Source organism: Bos javanicus, chromosome 7 (genome assembly GCF_032452875.1).
Source record: "Bos javanicus breed banteng chromosome 7, ARS-OSU_banteng_1.0, whole genome shotgun sequence".
Taxonomy (NCBI): Eukaryota; Metazoa; Chordata; class Mammalia; order Artiodactyla; family Bovidae; genus Bos; species Bos javanicus.
The window spans coordinates 52,707,229-52,725,394 of record NC_083874.1 but is presented as its reverse complement, the minus strand read 5'-3'; the positions used below and the strand labels follow the sequence as shown (position 1 = coordinate 52,725,394).

Genomic DNA, 18,166 nt, shown 5'->3' with positions numbered 1-18,166 from the left:
CTGCTGAGCACTGTTGTGTTTCTGACGTGATGCCTGAAACTGCCATGGCCAGCTATACCAATAGGTTGAGCCACCTGTCGGCTGTCCTTGATATCAGTGAAACATTTAACTGACCTCCATGTCAGGACTTATTTTCACTGGAAATAAAATTTCCCCAATGTTTTCTAAGCCATTTTTGAGCTACATGTTCTGTTACTCCAAAGACCATCCTAATTGATAAAAGCTGATTAATTCTTTTAAAAATTCAGTAAAAAAAAAAGATTGGTAACTACTTCGATCTTGCTTTCTGTTGAAGACTAGAGCTTAGCACAGTTTGAGCATTCAAATAGTTTTACTTCTTGATTAATAAGATTTAGAGAAGGAATGAAAAACTTCTTTATGGCTTGAGTTCATAACCTAAAGACCATGTTTTAGGAGAGTATATGTTAGTTGTCTAGGAGAAAAGCCCATAATTTTTATCAGATTCTCAAAGGAACTTGGAATTCTAAAAATGTTAAAGGCCATAGAATAAATAACTTTGAAAAACTCTATGGCTCAGTCAACACCCATTAGTTTAATAATGCCAGTTTATGATAAACACCTTGCTTTTATATTATAAAGCTAACAATGGCAGTAAACTTACCTCAAATCAGAGGACACTTTAAGAAACTAGATCTTTTACAACTTTAAATTACTTCATGCAATTCTAACTAACTGGTAACTCCTACATCACTTACGATCTCTCTCTTATTTACTTTAGAGATAAGGGCCCCTAATGGAGTAGGGCTTGTTGAACAGTTCTGGCTCTCCAAATATCCTGGCATAACCAATGATGCTACTTACAACCAATCTTGGAAGAGAGGAAGGTTGAGAGGGAGGAAGGAGGGAGAAAAGAATAGAGGGGAAGAGAGAAGAAGGACTCAAACTTCAGCAGCATGAATGAGAGAAATGTCTGCTTTTGATGAGATACCAGAAAGTTAATAGACCCTTATTATAAAAACAACTAATTTCAGAACAAATACATGTAGTATCACATTATAAACATTAAAAACAGAGAAAGCAGCTGAACAAGGATAGATATCCTAGGGCCACCGATATTTTGCAGATTTGACTACAAAACTTGTGTGCATGAACCAACTACAACTGATCTAGGTTCAATTTTCTGAAACCAAAGACAAACAAAAAATCATTTTAAATGTTGAGATAATTCCGAAGTCAAATATTCAAAATTATTCCACTCATTCTTCTCCAGAGACTATCACTGCTGGTGTACAACTTAACTTACCCTCACAATCAGGATCCACTTAATTAGAGAGAGACCAAATCCTGAAATGGCCCCATACCTTCCTGCAGCTGAAGTGGTCAGGCAAAAAGACAGGAAGAACCCAATCCAGTTAAAGAGGAATGCCACTGTAAAAGCCAAGAGAAGAAAAGAGGCAGGTCAGACACATCCTGTTATCCAAGAAGCAAGAGTTCTAAGGGTGCACTCTGGATTTACTTCTGCTTAAATGGCTTTCTCAAGGATAAATGAGCTGAGCCCACCCTCCACAATTCTTACCTCACCTCCCCAAAATGGCCATCCTCTGTCTTCCTCCCAAAAGCAAACAAGAAAGCACAGTCTCTAAATATCAAGTGTTTTATTATTACATCTACTGCTATACACTTTAAGAAATAACTTAATATCACCAAACTTCATACTTATGACTTGCACCCTTTACTGTATGTGTTATACCTGAGTAATTAAACATTATTTGAACATTAAATTAATGCCCCTAAATACTCTGATTCAAGTCATTCATCCTCTTGCTTCTGTAAACTTTGACAGCTTACATATTGCGTTACCTTTAAAAGCACTGCATTTCCTTCATATCTTTTTAATACAGCAAATAGAATTTCTGAAATGGTTGCTCACTCCCAAGTCAGGCATATGGAAAGTTAAATGCAAAATAACATCAAGGGGGAAAAATCAGGCTGACTTTGATGTGTTGGAAAATAGAAGCGTGCAAAACAGAATTCATCAGACAAAGGCATTTACTTCCTATTTTACTGGTCAAGAATGAGTAGGAGGAATGCTTAAGGGGTTCTGAAGATCAGAAAAATGAAGCTCAGCTCAAGAAAAATGTAGCATCCCCCATAACTGCTTTAAGTATATTTTCCATAGATATTCACAGAAATTGAAGACAGAGACAGGAAATTAAGATGAAAGTGTACTGTGCTTTGAATGTGTCAGTAAAAGGCATCAAATACATATAATTATTAAAATATTATCTCAATTAGTTCTTTTAATTCAGTCATATTCACTCAGAATCTAAAGCACTCTGGTTTGCGGGAAGGGGCTCTGCTGTGTGTATATACTTACTGAAGAAAGTTAACATGAAAATCCCATCGTTTCCTATCCTCATCTGGTCAGGATCATCAAACTCCTCCCGACCTGCAAACTCCTCATCCTAAATGAAAAGAAAAGGTAAGTTCACAATAAATTATTTCAAGGCAAAGGAAAGACATCAAAAAAAATTGAGAAAGGGACAAAAGTGACTTCCAAGGGGAAAACGTACTGCTTTGGCTCAATTTAAAACTAAGAGCATTAAGCTTTAGTATATGTTAAATTTTTCATTGGTCTTCTAAGATAAAATTTTTTTCTGAAATGAAAGGAATTTTTCACTTTCTAACCCAAGTTCTTTAACAATATATTTCAAAAATTATAAAGTTCACAAAGAACTATTCACTCTTCCTTATTCATATACACACACATACATATAAAAACATAAAGAAATATACGTATAAAGAAAAAGAAAATTCTCTTACACATTTGGCTTTAATGCTAGAATATCAGTAATCCAGGGCCTGTTTAGCCCAGAATATTAGTAATCCTGGACCTACTGAGAAAATACCATTGATTAGCTCAAGAGTTTTATGAAACTGACTTGGTGGGGGCAGATGGAAGAAGATACTGTGATCATATATGAAGAGTCTAACAGTGCTGCCCATGCTCAACTCCAGAACTATTTATACCGGTATACAGGTCTGAAACAACCTCACTTCCAATCTTACTGGCAGAGAGAATCCTTTCCATCCTAACCAGAAAACATAGTGCTGCAAGTCTAGAAGGAACATGATCTTGACCAACACTGACACCAACATATGTAGCCTACCTTTTTCTTTTCTTTTTAATTTTTAAAACTTATTTATTTATGGCTGTGCTTGGCCTTCGATGTTACACACGAGCTTTTCTCTAGTCGTGGGGAGCAAGGGCTACTGTTCATTGAGATGCATGTGTTTCTCACTGCGGTGGCTTCTCTTGTTTCTTCTCTTGAGCACGAACTTCAGTGTGCGTGGGCTTCAACAACTGTCTTAGTTTGCCTGCACGATATGGGATCTTCCCAGACCAGGGGTTGAACCTGTGTACTCTGCACTGGGACGTGGATTTTTAGCCACTGGACCACTAGGAAAGTCCCCTACCTTTTCAACTAATTGTAGGTATGTGCTGAAATATTGAAAAAAAAAAATGAATACACACTTAAAGTGGTAGACTTGTACACAGTCCAATGAGGGTTCCTCAAATGAAAAATAAACAAACAAATAAAGAAAACTTTAGGGAGAACCAAAACTTGCCCTACACAGAAAAGGGACTGGGACATTCCTAATAAGCTGTTAACTCATTCCCCTGAAGAGGGGAACCAAAGAAGAAGTGGAAGTAGCAGCTTCATCTAATTTACTATCTTTCCTCTAATGTTTGAAATTTATACAAGAATGGGTTCTTTCATATTTTTAAAAATAAGAAATACTTAGTATTCTGAATTCATAATAGCAGGAAGAACAGGCTTTGCCAAAATAGAAAGTAACTGTTTTGTGGGCGTGCCTGGTGGTTCAGTGGTAAAGAATCTGCCTGCCAATCCAGGGGACATGGGTTCTGGTCCTGATCTGGGAAGATCCCACATGCTGCAGAGCAACTAAGCCCATGAGCCCAAACTATTGAGTCTATGCTCCAGAGCCCAGGTGCTGCAACTACTGAGCTCATGAGCCACAACTACCGAAGCCCATGTGTTCTGGAGCCCATGCTCTGCAACAAGAGAAGCCACTGCAATGAGAAGCCTGTGCACTGCTATAGAGAGCAGCCCCCGCTCACAACTAGAGACAAGCCGGCACAGCAACGAGGACCAAGCACAGCCAAAAATAAAGATAAATAAAATACAAAAAGAGAAACTGTTTTGTGCATAACTATTCAAAATAAACTACCAAAATACATGGAAGTAATGCCTAATAATACTATAAATGTCTTCTAACCATTCTTTCTATCTTGGTATCTCTAGTCCCAAAATTCCTCCTAAAATTGTCACCAGGTTAATGTTTCTAAAACACCATACTTGTCTTATCATACCCACACTTAAAAACTTTGCAGGATTCAGTGTGACCTACATGTAAGTCTAAATGTCTCAGCCTAGCATTCAGAAGATTCTATGACCTACAGTTCTGGCCAAACTCTTTGCTGAAGCAACACCAATCACTACAACCACAGAAACTGCCCTGTACTTGGCTGAATCACATCTGCTTTCCGAGCTTTCCCCTCTGGAATGTTCTTCTCCATCAAAACTCAGGGCCCACTTCAAATCCCATCTTCCCCATGATCACAAGGTTAAAGTCACAATTCTTAATGCTCACTGCTCTTGTGCTGCCCCTTAGATACAGGTCTTTGTGGGCCTGTTCCCCAGCTGGACTTTAAGCTCTTGTATGGCAGGAGCACTGCCTTATACAAAGCCTTCTATCTATCCACTGCAAAATACATAGCAAATTATATATAAAAGTGTTCCATACATATTTGTTGAATAACAAAACCCCTTAAGAAGTTCTTAAATGTGTATATTTGTCAAATAAAACAGAGTTCTGTGATTAAGCCGCACTAATCTCCTGGTCTATTTCTATGGGACAGTTACCATAATTCAAGAGATCTAGAGAGTAGATACAAGGACTTTGGAGTCTAAAATGTCTGGGCTTGACTCACCTATGCTACTTATTAGCTATATGACTTTGGGCAATTTTTAATCTCTCTGGGTCTCGATTTTTGCATCTGTAAAATGGAGATAATATAATCTCTAGCTTCCAAGGTTACTGTGAGGACTGAAAATAATATATACTATATTATTATATAGTATATATAAGCACAAAACACAGTGTCAACCATGTTGTTTGCTTCCAATACACGTTAACTATATAAACACTGTTTTCTCTTTAGACAATGAGCTCCATGAGGGTTCTTCTTCCTTGCGCCTGTAAGAAGTGAATGCATGTCACCATGCAGAATCAGCATAGACTATGCTCATCAACTGTAACTTCTGCCAAGCAGTGGTTTTAGGAGTGTTACCCCTCATGGAAGATGTGACCTGCAAACAGTCTACCATCCTAAGGCCTGAACTTCTGGGCCTTGTGTCATTGCACTGCCCAGACTGAACTTATATTCTTATTCTTATATTTTACTCTACCTTCCTGCCAGGCCTAGGGTCTGGAGCCCTGACTGCCCCATTTCCAGGGACTGGATCCTGCTCTCCTTTCTCTCAGTATCAGGCCCAAGGTCCCACTTGTACCAGCTTCAACCTGAATGAATACGTGTGATACCACAATTATATCACTTATAGGTCTGACATTATGAATCATGAGTGCCCAAAATTCTCCACTGGTTTTCATGACATCCCACCTCCACTCCCAAGAAGTAACATCAGGCCAGACAGAATCTGAATTCATTATGCCTCCACAGATGGCATCATCTGGACTGCTGGTGGCACAGGGTTCAACCAGATGATTGTTAAGAGCCCCTCTGAGTTTAATGTTATGAAGCTGCACTTATTTATTCTCTCCACAAATTCCTAAGCAGCTATCTACTTAACACCAAAATATTAAGTGTGCAGAATCAAGGCAAAATTGGTATATTCCTATATCAGCTCTGCTCCAAGATGTTTCAGCCATGAAAGGAGACTTGAGAAAGTGAAGGTAGTAGTAGAGATACAGGGGAAATGAGCTGTTTTGACTAGTGATTTTTCTGCTCTTTTATACTGTTTACCTCCATCATCTTCAGGAAAAGATAAGAGTCTATTATCCCAAAAGAAAAACGTATCTGATTTTAAAGATTAGTTGTACCTTTACTAATCAATTTAATCTAAGTAATATCACAAAGTTGATAATGCAAAGAACTTAATTCCCATTAACTAGTACCAAATAACAAGGTCTAAATTGGACTTACTCTTCCAGGAACCAAAGGGATAGTGGCTTCAGCTTTGGTTCTCTCAGCTTCATCATAACTGGGCAGTGTGGTAGCCACATTGTAAGATGGGGGCTTTGGAAACCCAGACTCGTCTTTGTAGTCAAAATATGCTGCAAAATAAAAAGGAAGTCGCAATTACCCAGTGATTAGCTGAAATGAGGAAAAAGGATTTCTGCTAACTCTGGCAAACAAAAACCGACCATTCCTCTAAAATTTTGCTGTTCTTTTAGTCGCTAAGTCCAACTCTGCGATCCCATAGACTATAGCCCACTAGGCTCCTCTGTCCATGGGATTTCCCAGGCAAGAATACTGGAGTGGGTTGCCATTTCCTTCTCCAGGGGATCTTCCTGACCCAGGGATCAAACCCATATCTTCAGAATTGGTAGGTGGGTTTTTTACCACTGAGCCACCAGAGAAGCCCTCCTCAAACATTATATATAGAATAACTGAATCAAAAGATGCTTAAAGATGAACATGGGATTGGGAATAATTTTTAAACTTATTGGCTTTTCAATTATTTAAATTCCAGATTCACTTTACTTTCCCTGCCAAGTGCTTTTGAACACTTTTTCTGGCTCATTATGTGGTGGCTTCTCAGGTGGCATTAGTGGTAAAAGAACTTGCCTGCTAATACAGGAGACATAAGAGACATGGGTTTGATCCCTGGGTGGGGAAGATCCCCTGTAGGAGGGCACAGAAACCCACTCCAGTATTCTTGCCTAGAGAATCCCATGGACAGAGGAGCCTATTGGGCCACAGTCCATGGGGTCCCAAAGAGTTGGATATGACTGAAGCAACTCAGCACGTATGTGGTGTGTTCACAAAAACATACAATATTAATAATAGCATAAGGTAAAGTTTAAGCTAAAAATAATTCACCTGTGTGTTTGGAAATCTGTACCATGGTTTCCTCCCACTTATAAACATCAAAATAAACTTGAAAACAAGGTTAAAATTAATATTTCATAGATTTTTGCACTTTGATTCTTTCACACTATTTTTACCATGGATTGTTTGCTATGACATGCCTAAGGTAATCACAGGTTCAGTTAGAGAATCGTTATTGAGTGAAATCTTGCCTCACCTCTTTTTAAATTTACATCTTCATTCTCACTGACTTCTATTATAATAGATTCAATATGTATTATTAGAACAGATCTATTTACAAATGGATTAAATTTCCTACACAATTTTTTTAAAACTTAAGAATTTTGAAAAAATTTCTATGCTTCAAGATTAACATTTTTTCTCCAACTTGCTTAACTATAATTAACTTCCAATTTTACTGTAGTATATTACTGAAATTATCAATCAATAGAATTCACCTCATTAACCAAAAATAAGGAGAAAAATTTATTGTCTTCACAAGGGCAGAAGAAAGGATTGATAAAATACCTAAAACTGATTCCTTAATCTTTTCACAAATCTCTAAGAAAAATCTAGAGTAAGTATCATAATTAATGGTAAGTTATTAAAAGCTTTCTCCCCTAAGATTAGAAAATCAGACAAAAATGGCCCACTATTACCACTTCAATTCAAACATTATCTTAGAAGTACTATCAGGTTGGTGCAAAAGTAATTGCAGTTTTCCATGGTTGGACTTTGCTGTTTGATACTGGAAAGTGAAAGTCGTTCAGCCGTGTCCAATTCTTTGCAAACCCATGGACTATATATAGTCCATGGAATTCTCCAGGCCAGAATACTAGAGTGGGTAGCCCTTCCCTTCTCCAGGAGACATTCCCAACCCAGGGACTGAACCCAGCTCTCCCGCAATGCAGGCGGATTCTTTACCAGCTGAGTCACAAGGAAAGCCCTTGATACTGGAATACATTCTTAAATAAATGTAGTCATGTTATACATCATTTTAATGTGCATTTCTCGCTTTGTTTTTTTGCTAATGATTTATTACTTGCTGTGTATTTTATATTCATTTTAGACTATGGAAATGATTTTAGACAAAAAGCAAATTCGAGCAATTTTCTTACTCAAGTCGTACAGCAGCAGAGACAACTCATGATATCAACAGTGCATTCAGCCCAGGAACTGCTAATGAACATACAATATGGTGGTGGTTCAAGAAGTTTTGCAAAGGAGATGAGAGTCTAGAAGATGAGAGCAGTGGATGGCCGTCGGAAGTTGGCAATGACCAACTGAGAGGATCATCAAAGCTGATCCTCTTAAAACTACACGAGAAGTTGCACAAGAACTCAACATCCACCATTCTACAGTTGTTCAGCATTTGAAGCAAATTAGAAAGGTGAGAAAACTCGGTGAGTGAGTGCCTCATGAGTGGACCGCAAATCAAAAAATTGTCATTTTGAAGTGTCGTCTTCTCTTACTGTACACAACAACAAATCATTTCTCAATAAGATTGTGATGTGCCATGAAAAGTAGATTTTATATGACAACCAGCAATGACCACCTCAGTGGCTGGACCAAGAATAAGCTCCAAAGCACTTCCAAAAGCCAAAACTGCACCAAAAAAAGCTCATGGTTACCGTTTGGTGTCTGCTGCCTGTCCGAACCAATACAGCTTTCTGAATTTCGGCAAAACCAATACATCTGAGAAGTATGCTCAGCAAATGGATGAGATGCACCGAAAACTGCAAGGCCTGCAGCCAGCACTGGCCAACAGAAAGGGCTCAATCCTTCACAGGAATGCCCAACCGCACATCACAAAACCAACACTTCAAAAGCTGCATGAGCTGGGCTACGAAGTTTTGCCTCATCCGCCATATTCACCTGACCTCTTGCCGAACGACTATGACTTCTTCAAGCATCTTGACAATTTTTTGCAGGGAAAATGCTTCCACAATCAGTAGGAGGCAGAAAATGGTTTTCAAGATTTCACCGAATACCAAGGCAAGGATTTTTATGCTACAAGAATAAACAAACTTCTCTTGGCAAAAATGTGTTGATTGTAATGGTTCCTATTTTGATTAATAAAGATGTGCTTGAGCCTAGTTATAATGATTTAAAATTCACGGTCTGAAATTGCAACTACGTTTGCACCAACCGAAGAATTGATGCTTTTGAACTGTGGTGTTGGAGAAGACTCTTGAGAGTCCCTTGGACTGCAAGGAGATCCACAGTCCATTCTAAAGGAGATCAGCCCTGGATGTTGTTTGGAAGGAATGACGCTAAAGCTGAAACTCCAGTACTCTGGCCACCTCATGTGAAGAGTTGACTCATTGGAAAAAGACTCTAATGCTGGGAGGGATTGGGGACAGGAGGAAAAGGGGACGACAGAGGATGAGATGGCTGGATGGTATCACCGACTCGATGGACGTGCGTTTGAGTGAACTCCGGGAGTTGGTGATGGACAGGGAGGCCTGGCGTGCTGTGATTCATGGGGTCACAAAGAGTCGGACACAACTGAGTGACTGAATTGAACTGAACTGAACTGAATACTAGTTGATGCAGTATGGCAAGAAAAGAGAATACAAGACAAAAGGATTGGAAAAGAATAAGTCTTAAGTCTATCCTTAATCATGGAAGACATAATTACATATGTAGAAAATCCAAGAGTATCTACAAACAAATGATTAGAATTAATATATGAATTTAGGAAAGTCTCTGAACACACAGTTAATATAAACCATCAATTATATTTTCATATATCAGTAACAAACAGAAAATAAAATTATACATGGACCGTTTACAACAGCACCAAAACAAACCAAATACCTATGAATAAATCTAATTAAAAAGATGCAAGGAAAAAATATGTAAGAAACAAGATGCAAGGTCTCTATATTGAAACTCACAAAATATTATTCAGAGAAATTAAAGAAAATCTTAATAAATGGGAGGGATTTAACACAGACTGGAAGACATAATATGATAAAGATGCTGCTGCTGCTGCTAAGTCGCTTCAGTCGTGTCCGACTCTGTGCGACCCCATAGACGGCAGCCCGCCAGGTTCCACCGTCCCTGGGATTCTCCAGGCAAGAACACTGGAGTGGGTTGCCATTTCCTTCTCCAATGCATGAAGTGAAAAGTGAAAGTGAAGTCGCTCAGTCGTGTCCGACTCTTAGCGACCCCATGGACTGCAGCCTACCAGGCTCCTCCGTCCGTGGGATTTTCCAGGCAAGAGTACTGGAGTGGGGTGCCATTGCCTTCTCCGGATAAAGATGCTAATTATCTTCAAATTAATAAACAGATTCAGTGCAATCCCAACTAAACTTCCAGCAGAGTTTTTGTTTATTTCTTCCCATTTTATGGAAACTGGCAAGCTGATTCTAAACTGTAAATGAAAATACAAAAGCCAAGAAGTACCAAAGCAATCTTGAACAACAAAAAGATTAAAGGACCTAATTACCAGATATCAAGATTATAAAGCTCTGGAATTAAGACTGGAGTATAGGCACAAACAGACCAAAGAAAGTATTGAGTCCAGAAAACAGATACTCATACACATATATGGTCACCTGATTCATGATAAAGGTACCACTGCAGTACAGTAGAGGAAAAATGGTCTTTTCAATAAGTGGTGTGGGACCAAATGGATATCTGTAAGGGAAAACAATCTTGACCACTACCTCATACTATACAGAAAGAAACAACTCCAGATGGCATGCAGACCTACCTAAATGAGAAAAATAAAATATCAAAGCTTTTAGAATAAAATAAGGAAAATGTATTATTGAAACTAAAGCTGCCACCTAATCCAATTCAAGAAACTTATTTTTCTCTATGTCACAATAACTACTTTAACAGATGCACACATATACATGCATATATAATTTCCTTAAAATTTTTTTTACTTTTAATTAAATCACACTAAAAATCATATTACAAGTTGATGGGTACAGTCTGAATTGCCCATAGCCACAGTAATTCTGAATATATGAACAAAACTGATACCTACCACTTTAAGGAAAGCTTGTTTTGGCCACACCACACAGTTTGCAGGACCTCAGTTCTTCAATCAGGGACTGAACCCAGGCCATGGCAGTGAAAGCCTGGAATCCTAACCAATAGGCCACCAGGGAACTCTCCTTACTACCTTAAGTTGAGGGAAATCAAGAATATTTATATTTCCCTATTTCAAAGGATTTTTTAAAAATGGGATCCATCGATATAGACACCTCACATAAAATTTTAAGTTTCCATGAAAAGTTTAATGACAATATTTTCTAATTTAGTACATTCAAAACAAAAATCCAGTATTTGTTTACCACAATTTATATACCACAAATTAAAACAGGTAAACTGAATATACAGAACAGTGATTTTTGACTTTTTCCCCCTACCAACATGTGTGCACCACTCTATTTCTAACCATCAGTCACGTACTTGCCACTCTGTCACAGTTCTGTTTCAGAGAATATGGAAGAGGTCCCATCAAAACTGCTCAGTTTTCAGCAATTAAAGCAGAACTGGTATCACAAAGATCTAATTACCAAAAGTCCTAAACTATCACAATTTTCTTTCTTCTCCCCCATCTCTTCTAAACATGTGTGTGAAAATTATAAAGATAATCTGGCATAGGATGGAAAGAAAAAAATTAATTAAGGAGGGTCTGAACTATGAGGAAGAAAATGGGAGACTTCTAGCTTTTTTTAATTAAGGATTTATCAGCCTTTTATTTATTATAAAAGAAATCGAACATATTATATTCCAGGTCATAGGTACTAGAATCAAAGAGCAGAACAACTAACAAGAAAACTATAAAAAGAACAAGAGAAAAAAAACGTGATCACTTGGTTTCTGAATTCTATCCTTATATTAAGAGTGTTGAAATGAAATTAAGTTCCATAAAAAAGCCACATTGGAATGGGGCCTTTATCTGTTTTTCAGAACAGTAACATGAGTTTTTTTCACCTCAGGCTACACACTACAAATAATGTTAAAGACTTCTTACAGAAAGCTGAAGCAAATACCAACACCAACAAATACTTAGTAGCCAAAAGTCTCTGGCTAACGCATTTCAAGAGCTCAGCAGTCATCTCACCCTGTTACCTACCTGCACTCTCCGCAGAGATGCTGCTGTAAGGTGGAGGAGCATCCCCTGCAGCCTGTTCAGGTTCTCCAGGCTCTTCTTCATTCTGCAACTAAATAAAAATTTCACATTTTAATGCAAGCATAAGGGCAATTAGAGAAAAACCTGAAAACTGGAATAGCTTTTCTGGAAAGCTATTTGGCAGTGGGTTTCAAAAGTGTTAAAATGTGCAGATCCTTTACGAAGTAGTCTACTCCCAGGATTTATCCTAAGGAAATAATCAGAAAGACGCAAATAAGGTAGCAAATAAATGCTATTCAGGAACAACCTAAATACCAATCGCAGGGGACTTATTAAATAAATTACAGTTCACCTCACAAAGGATTACTAAGTAACCACAAAAATGAAAATGAAGAAAATTCGATGACTTGAACAGAAAGATTTGTGTTGTACTGTTACATAAAAAAGTTAAATTTATCAAATCATGCTGCTGCTGCTGCTATGTCACTCAGTCGTATCCGACTCTGTGTGACCCCATAGACGGCAGCCCACCAGGCTCCCCGTCCCTGGGATTCTCCAGGCAAGAGTGCTGGAGTGGGTTGCCATTGCCTTCTCCTATCAAACCATATGAATCACATAAGTTGGTTTTGAAAGACAGTTACGTGATGGAAAGCAGGTCTATGAATAGACATCTACAGTTTACATTGTTTATCTCAGGAGATGCATCAGAGGAGATTTTTTTTTCCTTGTGTATACGTATGTTCTAATGTTTTGTAATGAACATCTATCACTTGTATAATTTTTCCAGTTAGAATAATAAAAATCTGTTAAGACAAAGACAAATCACAGTAAAACCAAGGTTTACTCAGTTTGCACAGATTGTATCTTAAATAATTGAGATTTTTCAAAAACATAAAATTCTACATACAATCTCTGTCAATACATCTTCCTCTTCTGTATCAGTAACTTTCTCACTGGCCAAATCTATAGCTCCAGTTACTTTACATAGCTGACACTGAAAGTGTCTTTCTGCCACTACCAATCTACCCAACTCATCTTCATAAACAAAGACGAGTGATTTAATTTTCCACTGTGACAACAGAATACAGCTCATTTAAAAGATGAACTGGCTAAGAGTCAGTCTACTGGTGGGCAGATGAGAATATGCTTCAGAGGTGATGGAAGTACTGTTTCCTGATCTGGGTGTTGGTTTTGTGCATGTCAACTCCATTCATGTTTAGTAAATGCTACATAAATATATGCGATTTATTCAGTTTTCTGTGTCTATATTTTATAAAAGAATTTTAAAGAAAAAATTAAAAACATAAAAAAAAAAGATTAACTGGTAGAGAACGGGAGTCAATCTATAAAGTACTAACATAGTATTTATCAGTGTAACTGACCTGGGGGTCTGGGTACCAGATGTATACCATCAAGCTATATAAAGCTGGACTTGCCTGGTGGTACAGTGGATAGGAATCCGCCTGCCAATTCAGGGAACACGAGTTCAATCCCTAGACTGGGAAGATTCCACATGCAGCAGACAACTGAGACCGTGTGCCACAACGACTGAAGCCTGCACTCCTAGAGCCTGTGTTCTGTAGCAGGAGAAACCACAAGAAGAAGCCCCCACAAGCTGCAAATAAAGCCAGCATGCAGCAACAAAGACCAAGTGCAGCCAAAAAGAAAATAATAAATAAAATTATTTTTAAAACGGCCCATATCTTTTAAATTAAAAAAAAAGACATATAGAGCCAACTGAGCCAATGATAAAATACAAATCCTTCTAAACCAACTGCTGCAAAGAACTCTATCTTGAATTGAAACCTAAGAAGAGAAAGGCTGACCTGTCCTCACATGAAGCAGATATTAAATCTGAAAGATCTCAGTCTCCAATTCCCACGCTGTTCAAAATTAGAAGCAAACAAAACCTTTCTGATTAATACTGCAAAGCATGTGTGCGTTTTAAGTTGCTTCAGTCATGTCTGACTCTTTGTGACCCCACGGACTGTCGCCCACCATGTTCCTTAGTCCACACGATTTCTCAAGCAAGAATACTGGAGTGGGTTGTCATTTTCTCCTCCAGGGGATTTTCCTGACTCAGGGATCAAACCTGAGTCTCCTCTGTTGGCAGACAGGTTCTTTACCACTAGCGTTACCTGGGAGGGTAATATTGCAAAGCATTCAATTTCAAGTGAATTCTGCCAAATTTTCATCAACATCTACCATTTGGGCACATTTTTTTTTTTTAACACTAGCTATCTAACATTAAACTTAAGGCATTCCCAAAATAATTGCATTGTAATGTAAGATGAATTTTCTTTTCAGAAGTGGTGCATGCATGTATGCTCAATCTATGTGACTTTCTGTGACCCTATGGACTGTAGATTGCCAGGCTCCTCTGTCCATGGGATTCTATAGGCAAGAATACTGGAGTGTGTTGCCATTTCCTTCTCCAGGGGATCTTCCCAATCCAGGGATCAAACCCGCATCTCCTGCATTGACAGGGAGATTCTTTACCACTGAGCCACCTGGGAAGCCCTTCAGAAGAAGGGCTTCTGGGCAAAATAGCTACAGTAAATCCAAATGTTTCTGGGAGACCAAATCAGTAAATTATTCAAATAGAGTTCCTGGGGCCAGGTTCACTTGGAACAGTTTTAACGCCTGCATACCTCCAGACGAAGCATTCTCAGTTTACTCCCAACCTACCACTCTTGTGCACTGCAGAAAGTGCAAAAAACCCCAGCAAAAACAAAGCTGCAAAAAGCAGCAAAAGTCAGCAGCAAAAGCAAAGGCAAATAAGAGTTTTACGAATGTCGCCTTAACTTACTATAGCCAGTCATGTTCTTTATTTAAACCTAGCTTCTCATTTTTTATTTGATTTTTTTTCTATTTCTTGAGGTTGGTCAAATAATCCCGTTACCTCTGCATAATTAAGATTTTAGAAAGAAAGCATGACAATTCTAAGAAATATAGAATTCTAAGAAATAAGGAGTTTTAACACCTATATCTGCAAGCTACTTGCTTGTCTCCTAGCAACCTGGAAATGTGAAATTTGATCACCCCACACCAGGGTAACAGATAACAGAGCAAAGAAATTCCAATGAGTCAGAAACCCCCATTTTCTCTTTAATGAGGAAAAAAGAAAACATTTCCAGGTAAAATTTTTTACTCCATTAAAATTCAACACTTTTGAATCATTAATTAATAAATAGTAAGTAATTATTAGTAACCAATCATACTAATATTATTTCTAGCTGAAAAAACAACCAACAAAAAGACACCTACTATGATTAAGGAGGCTTGCCGTATTAGGAAGATCTCAGGACCTCACTGTAGGGTTTGCAACTCTGACTTCCTTTCTATAATGCTGGTGATAAATTTAGGCTCCATCAAGAAAGGTGTTTAAAATAAAACACTACAATGTTGGAGAGAAAGAGGCAATCACCTTCAAGAAGTATTCAGTGACCACCAGAGTGTGAATAATAACATGCTATACAACAGAATCCCTAGGTGTACATCTTTTTACACTTTGGGGGTATCTACTGCCATTAATTTGGTTCTGCCAGCCAAACAAGCCAGACACTCACTAACAGGGATTGTGGGGGGACTGGAAAATACTGCACTAGAGCCCAGGGATGGGGGAGCCTGGTGGGCTGCCGTCTATGGGGTCGCACAGAGTCGGACACGACTGAAGCGACTTAGCAGCAGCAGTAGCAGCAGCAGCAGAGCTCATAAGGCTGTGAGACTGGTTACATGGTTTCATAACGTATTCTTAAGGTTCTCCTTTTCCATCCTTGGAAACCTTTCCTATGCAGTCCTCCCTAACATATCCCTGGGGCTCGGGGATCCTCAGGCTCTCCCAGGGCTCTCTAAGAGAATAAGTGTCATTGTCAGTTTGAGGCTGCCGCTGGAAAGATGCCCAGTCTCTTCTAGCAACTGGGTCAGTGGAAGCCTGATTACAACCTACCTGTTACAGATTTCCTTTGTAGGGATTATGGACAGACAAGTTTGAAAAGTGGTGGGACTTCTGCCCTCTCCCTGCACTATGCTCCTGCAGGCTGCTGCCGCTAAGTCGTCTCAGTCATGTCCGACTTTGTGCGACCCCATAGACAGCAGCCCACCAGGCTCCCCCGTCCCTGGGATTCTCCAGGCAAGAACACTGGAGGGGGTTGCCATTTCCTTCCCCAATGCATGAAAGTGAAGAGTGAAAGTGAAGTTGCTCAGTCGTGCCCGACTCTTAGCGACCCCATGGACTGCAGCCTACCAGGCTCCTCCGTCCATGAGATTTTCCAGGCAAGAATACTGGAGTGGGGTGCCATCGATGGCCTTCTCCATGCTCCCGCAGGGGAGGGTGGTTAATTGTATAATTGTGACAGTTAATAAACACCTTTGGGGCTCTGGATTCTTTTCTGTCACATAATTTTTTTTAAACAATTCTCATCAATTTTACTTATCTCCAAATAAGATTTAAACTGTGGTTTTCCCTTGGTTACACGATTACCTATACATGCCATATAAAGTACTGAGTACAAAACTGCATCTTCACTGCTGATCAAGGAATAACTGAATCATGTGAAACTTCAGATGGTCTTTCTCTTCACCACACTCCTGACAGTGCCCTCACTCCTATTTCCTGATTACTTGCATTCCTCCTTATACCATGAGCAGAATCTGTTATGGCTCCCCAGAAGATCCCTAAAACTCTTCCACATCCCCACTTTATATGGTACAATCTTCTAGGTACTTCTTAGCCTTGATTGTTGTTCACTCATTAAGTCGTGTGCGACTCTTCAAGACCCCGTGGGCTGTAGCACGCCAGGCTTCTCTGTTCTCCAGTACCTTTCAGAGTTTGCTCAAATTTATGTCCATTGAGTCGGTGATGCTATCTAACCATCCTCTGCAACCCCCTTCTCCTTTTACCTTCAATCTCTCAGTTTAAAAAAAAACAAAAACAAAAACACACCTACCAACAGGTGCTGAAATGTTTTGTCCTGTATATTAAGCCTATGAAATACAGCACAACTAAAACAAAGGATGTTTTTCCTTGTTACTACCTTCCTCTGTATCCTAGCCACACTGTTCCTATCAGAAATAAATACATGGTGTTTTAAACAACAGAATCTCCCATAAAGAAATCATACATAACTCAAGTTCTAACAGAAGCATACTTCAATTAACAAGTTTAAAGACACAAACCCTACAAGTTTAAATTATTTGAGCTCCCGCCATAGTAAAAAGGTTTCTCGCTACCCTCCCAAAAGCAGTTCTGAAGCAAGTGTTGGCAGCTCACTCATGTCCGCCTCTTTACAACCCCATGGTCTGTCCATGGAATTCTCCAGGCAAGAATATTGGAGTTGGTTGCCATTTCCTTCTCTAGGGGACCTTCTCAACCCAGAGATCAAAACCAGGTCTCTTGCATTGCAAGCAGATTCTTTATCAACTGAGTCATCGGGAAATCCCAGTAGTTTTAAAGATGAGCTTCAATTTAGAAATGAGCTGTTTTTAAGCAACAGAAGAGCAAGGACTCAGATTAGGCCAAACTAAGGTCAACATTTACAACTGTACAGGATGGCAGTACCTAAAGGCACATAAAGTCATTCTTGGATTCTCTCTACTAAGAATGGAAGAACAATTTAAAAAAAAATTCTACTAAACATCAAAGAGAAGATCAACCCCCAAACTCATAAATCCATGAGAAGAGCTATCAAAAGTATACCTCATAATTCACACAAACATAACAAGTATGTGGAAAATAATGCTGAACTTATCCTATAAATCCATAAAGTTACAGTATTTTCATGACTCATTTTTTTCTTGGGTGAATCCTATTTAAACAGCAAGAAAATTCTGATAAGTTTAAATACCTCCTTTAAGTAGTAACAGTCTCAGAAAATCCTAAACTTTAGCTTTAAATGCTATTTACACTTCTAATTTTAGCGTTAATTTCTAAAACATTTACCTTAAAATGCAATATTTTAAACCTCTAA

General features: G+C 38.7%; 1 protein-coding gene across 2 annotated transcripts in view; it reads right to left on the bottom strand.

Annotated features, from left to right (window-relative positions):
- NDFIP1 (Nedd4 family interacting protein 1) overlaps window positions 1-18,166 on the bottom strand; it is a 51,153-nt gene that overhangs the window by 10,959 nt on the left and 22,028 nt on the right. For both annotated transcript variants that reach the window (XM_061423814.1, XM_061423815.1), the window contains exons 2-5: window positions 12,201-12,288; window positions 6,212-6,342; window positions 2,339-2,426; window positions 1,265-1,389 (exon numbers count right to left, since the gene is read on the bottom strand). In XM_061423814.1, coding sequence (XP_061279798.1) covers window positions 1,265-1,389; window positions 2,339-2,426; window positions 6,212-6,342; window positions 12,201-12,288 — 432 coding nt within the window. The remainder of the gene's footprint in view (window positions 1-1,264; window positions 1,390-2,338; window positions 2,427-6,211; window positions 6,343-12,200; window positions 12,289-18,166) is intronic.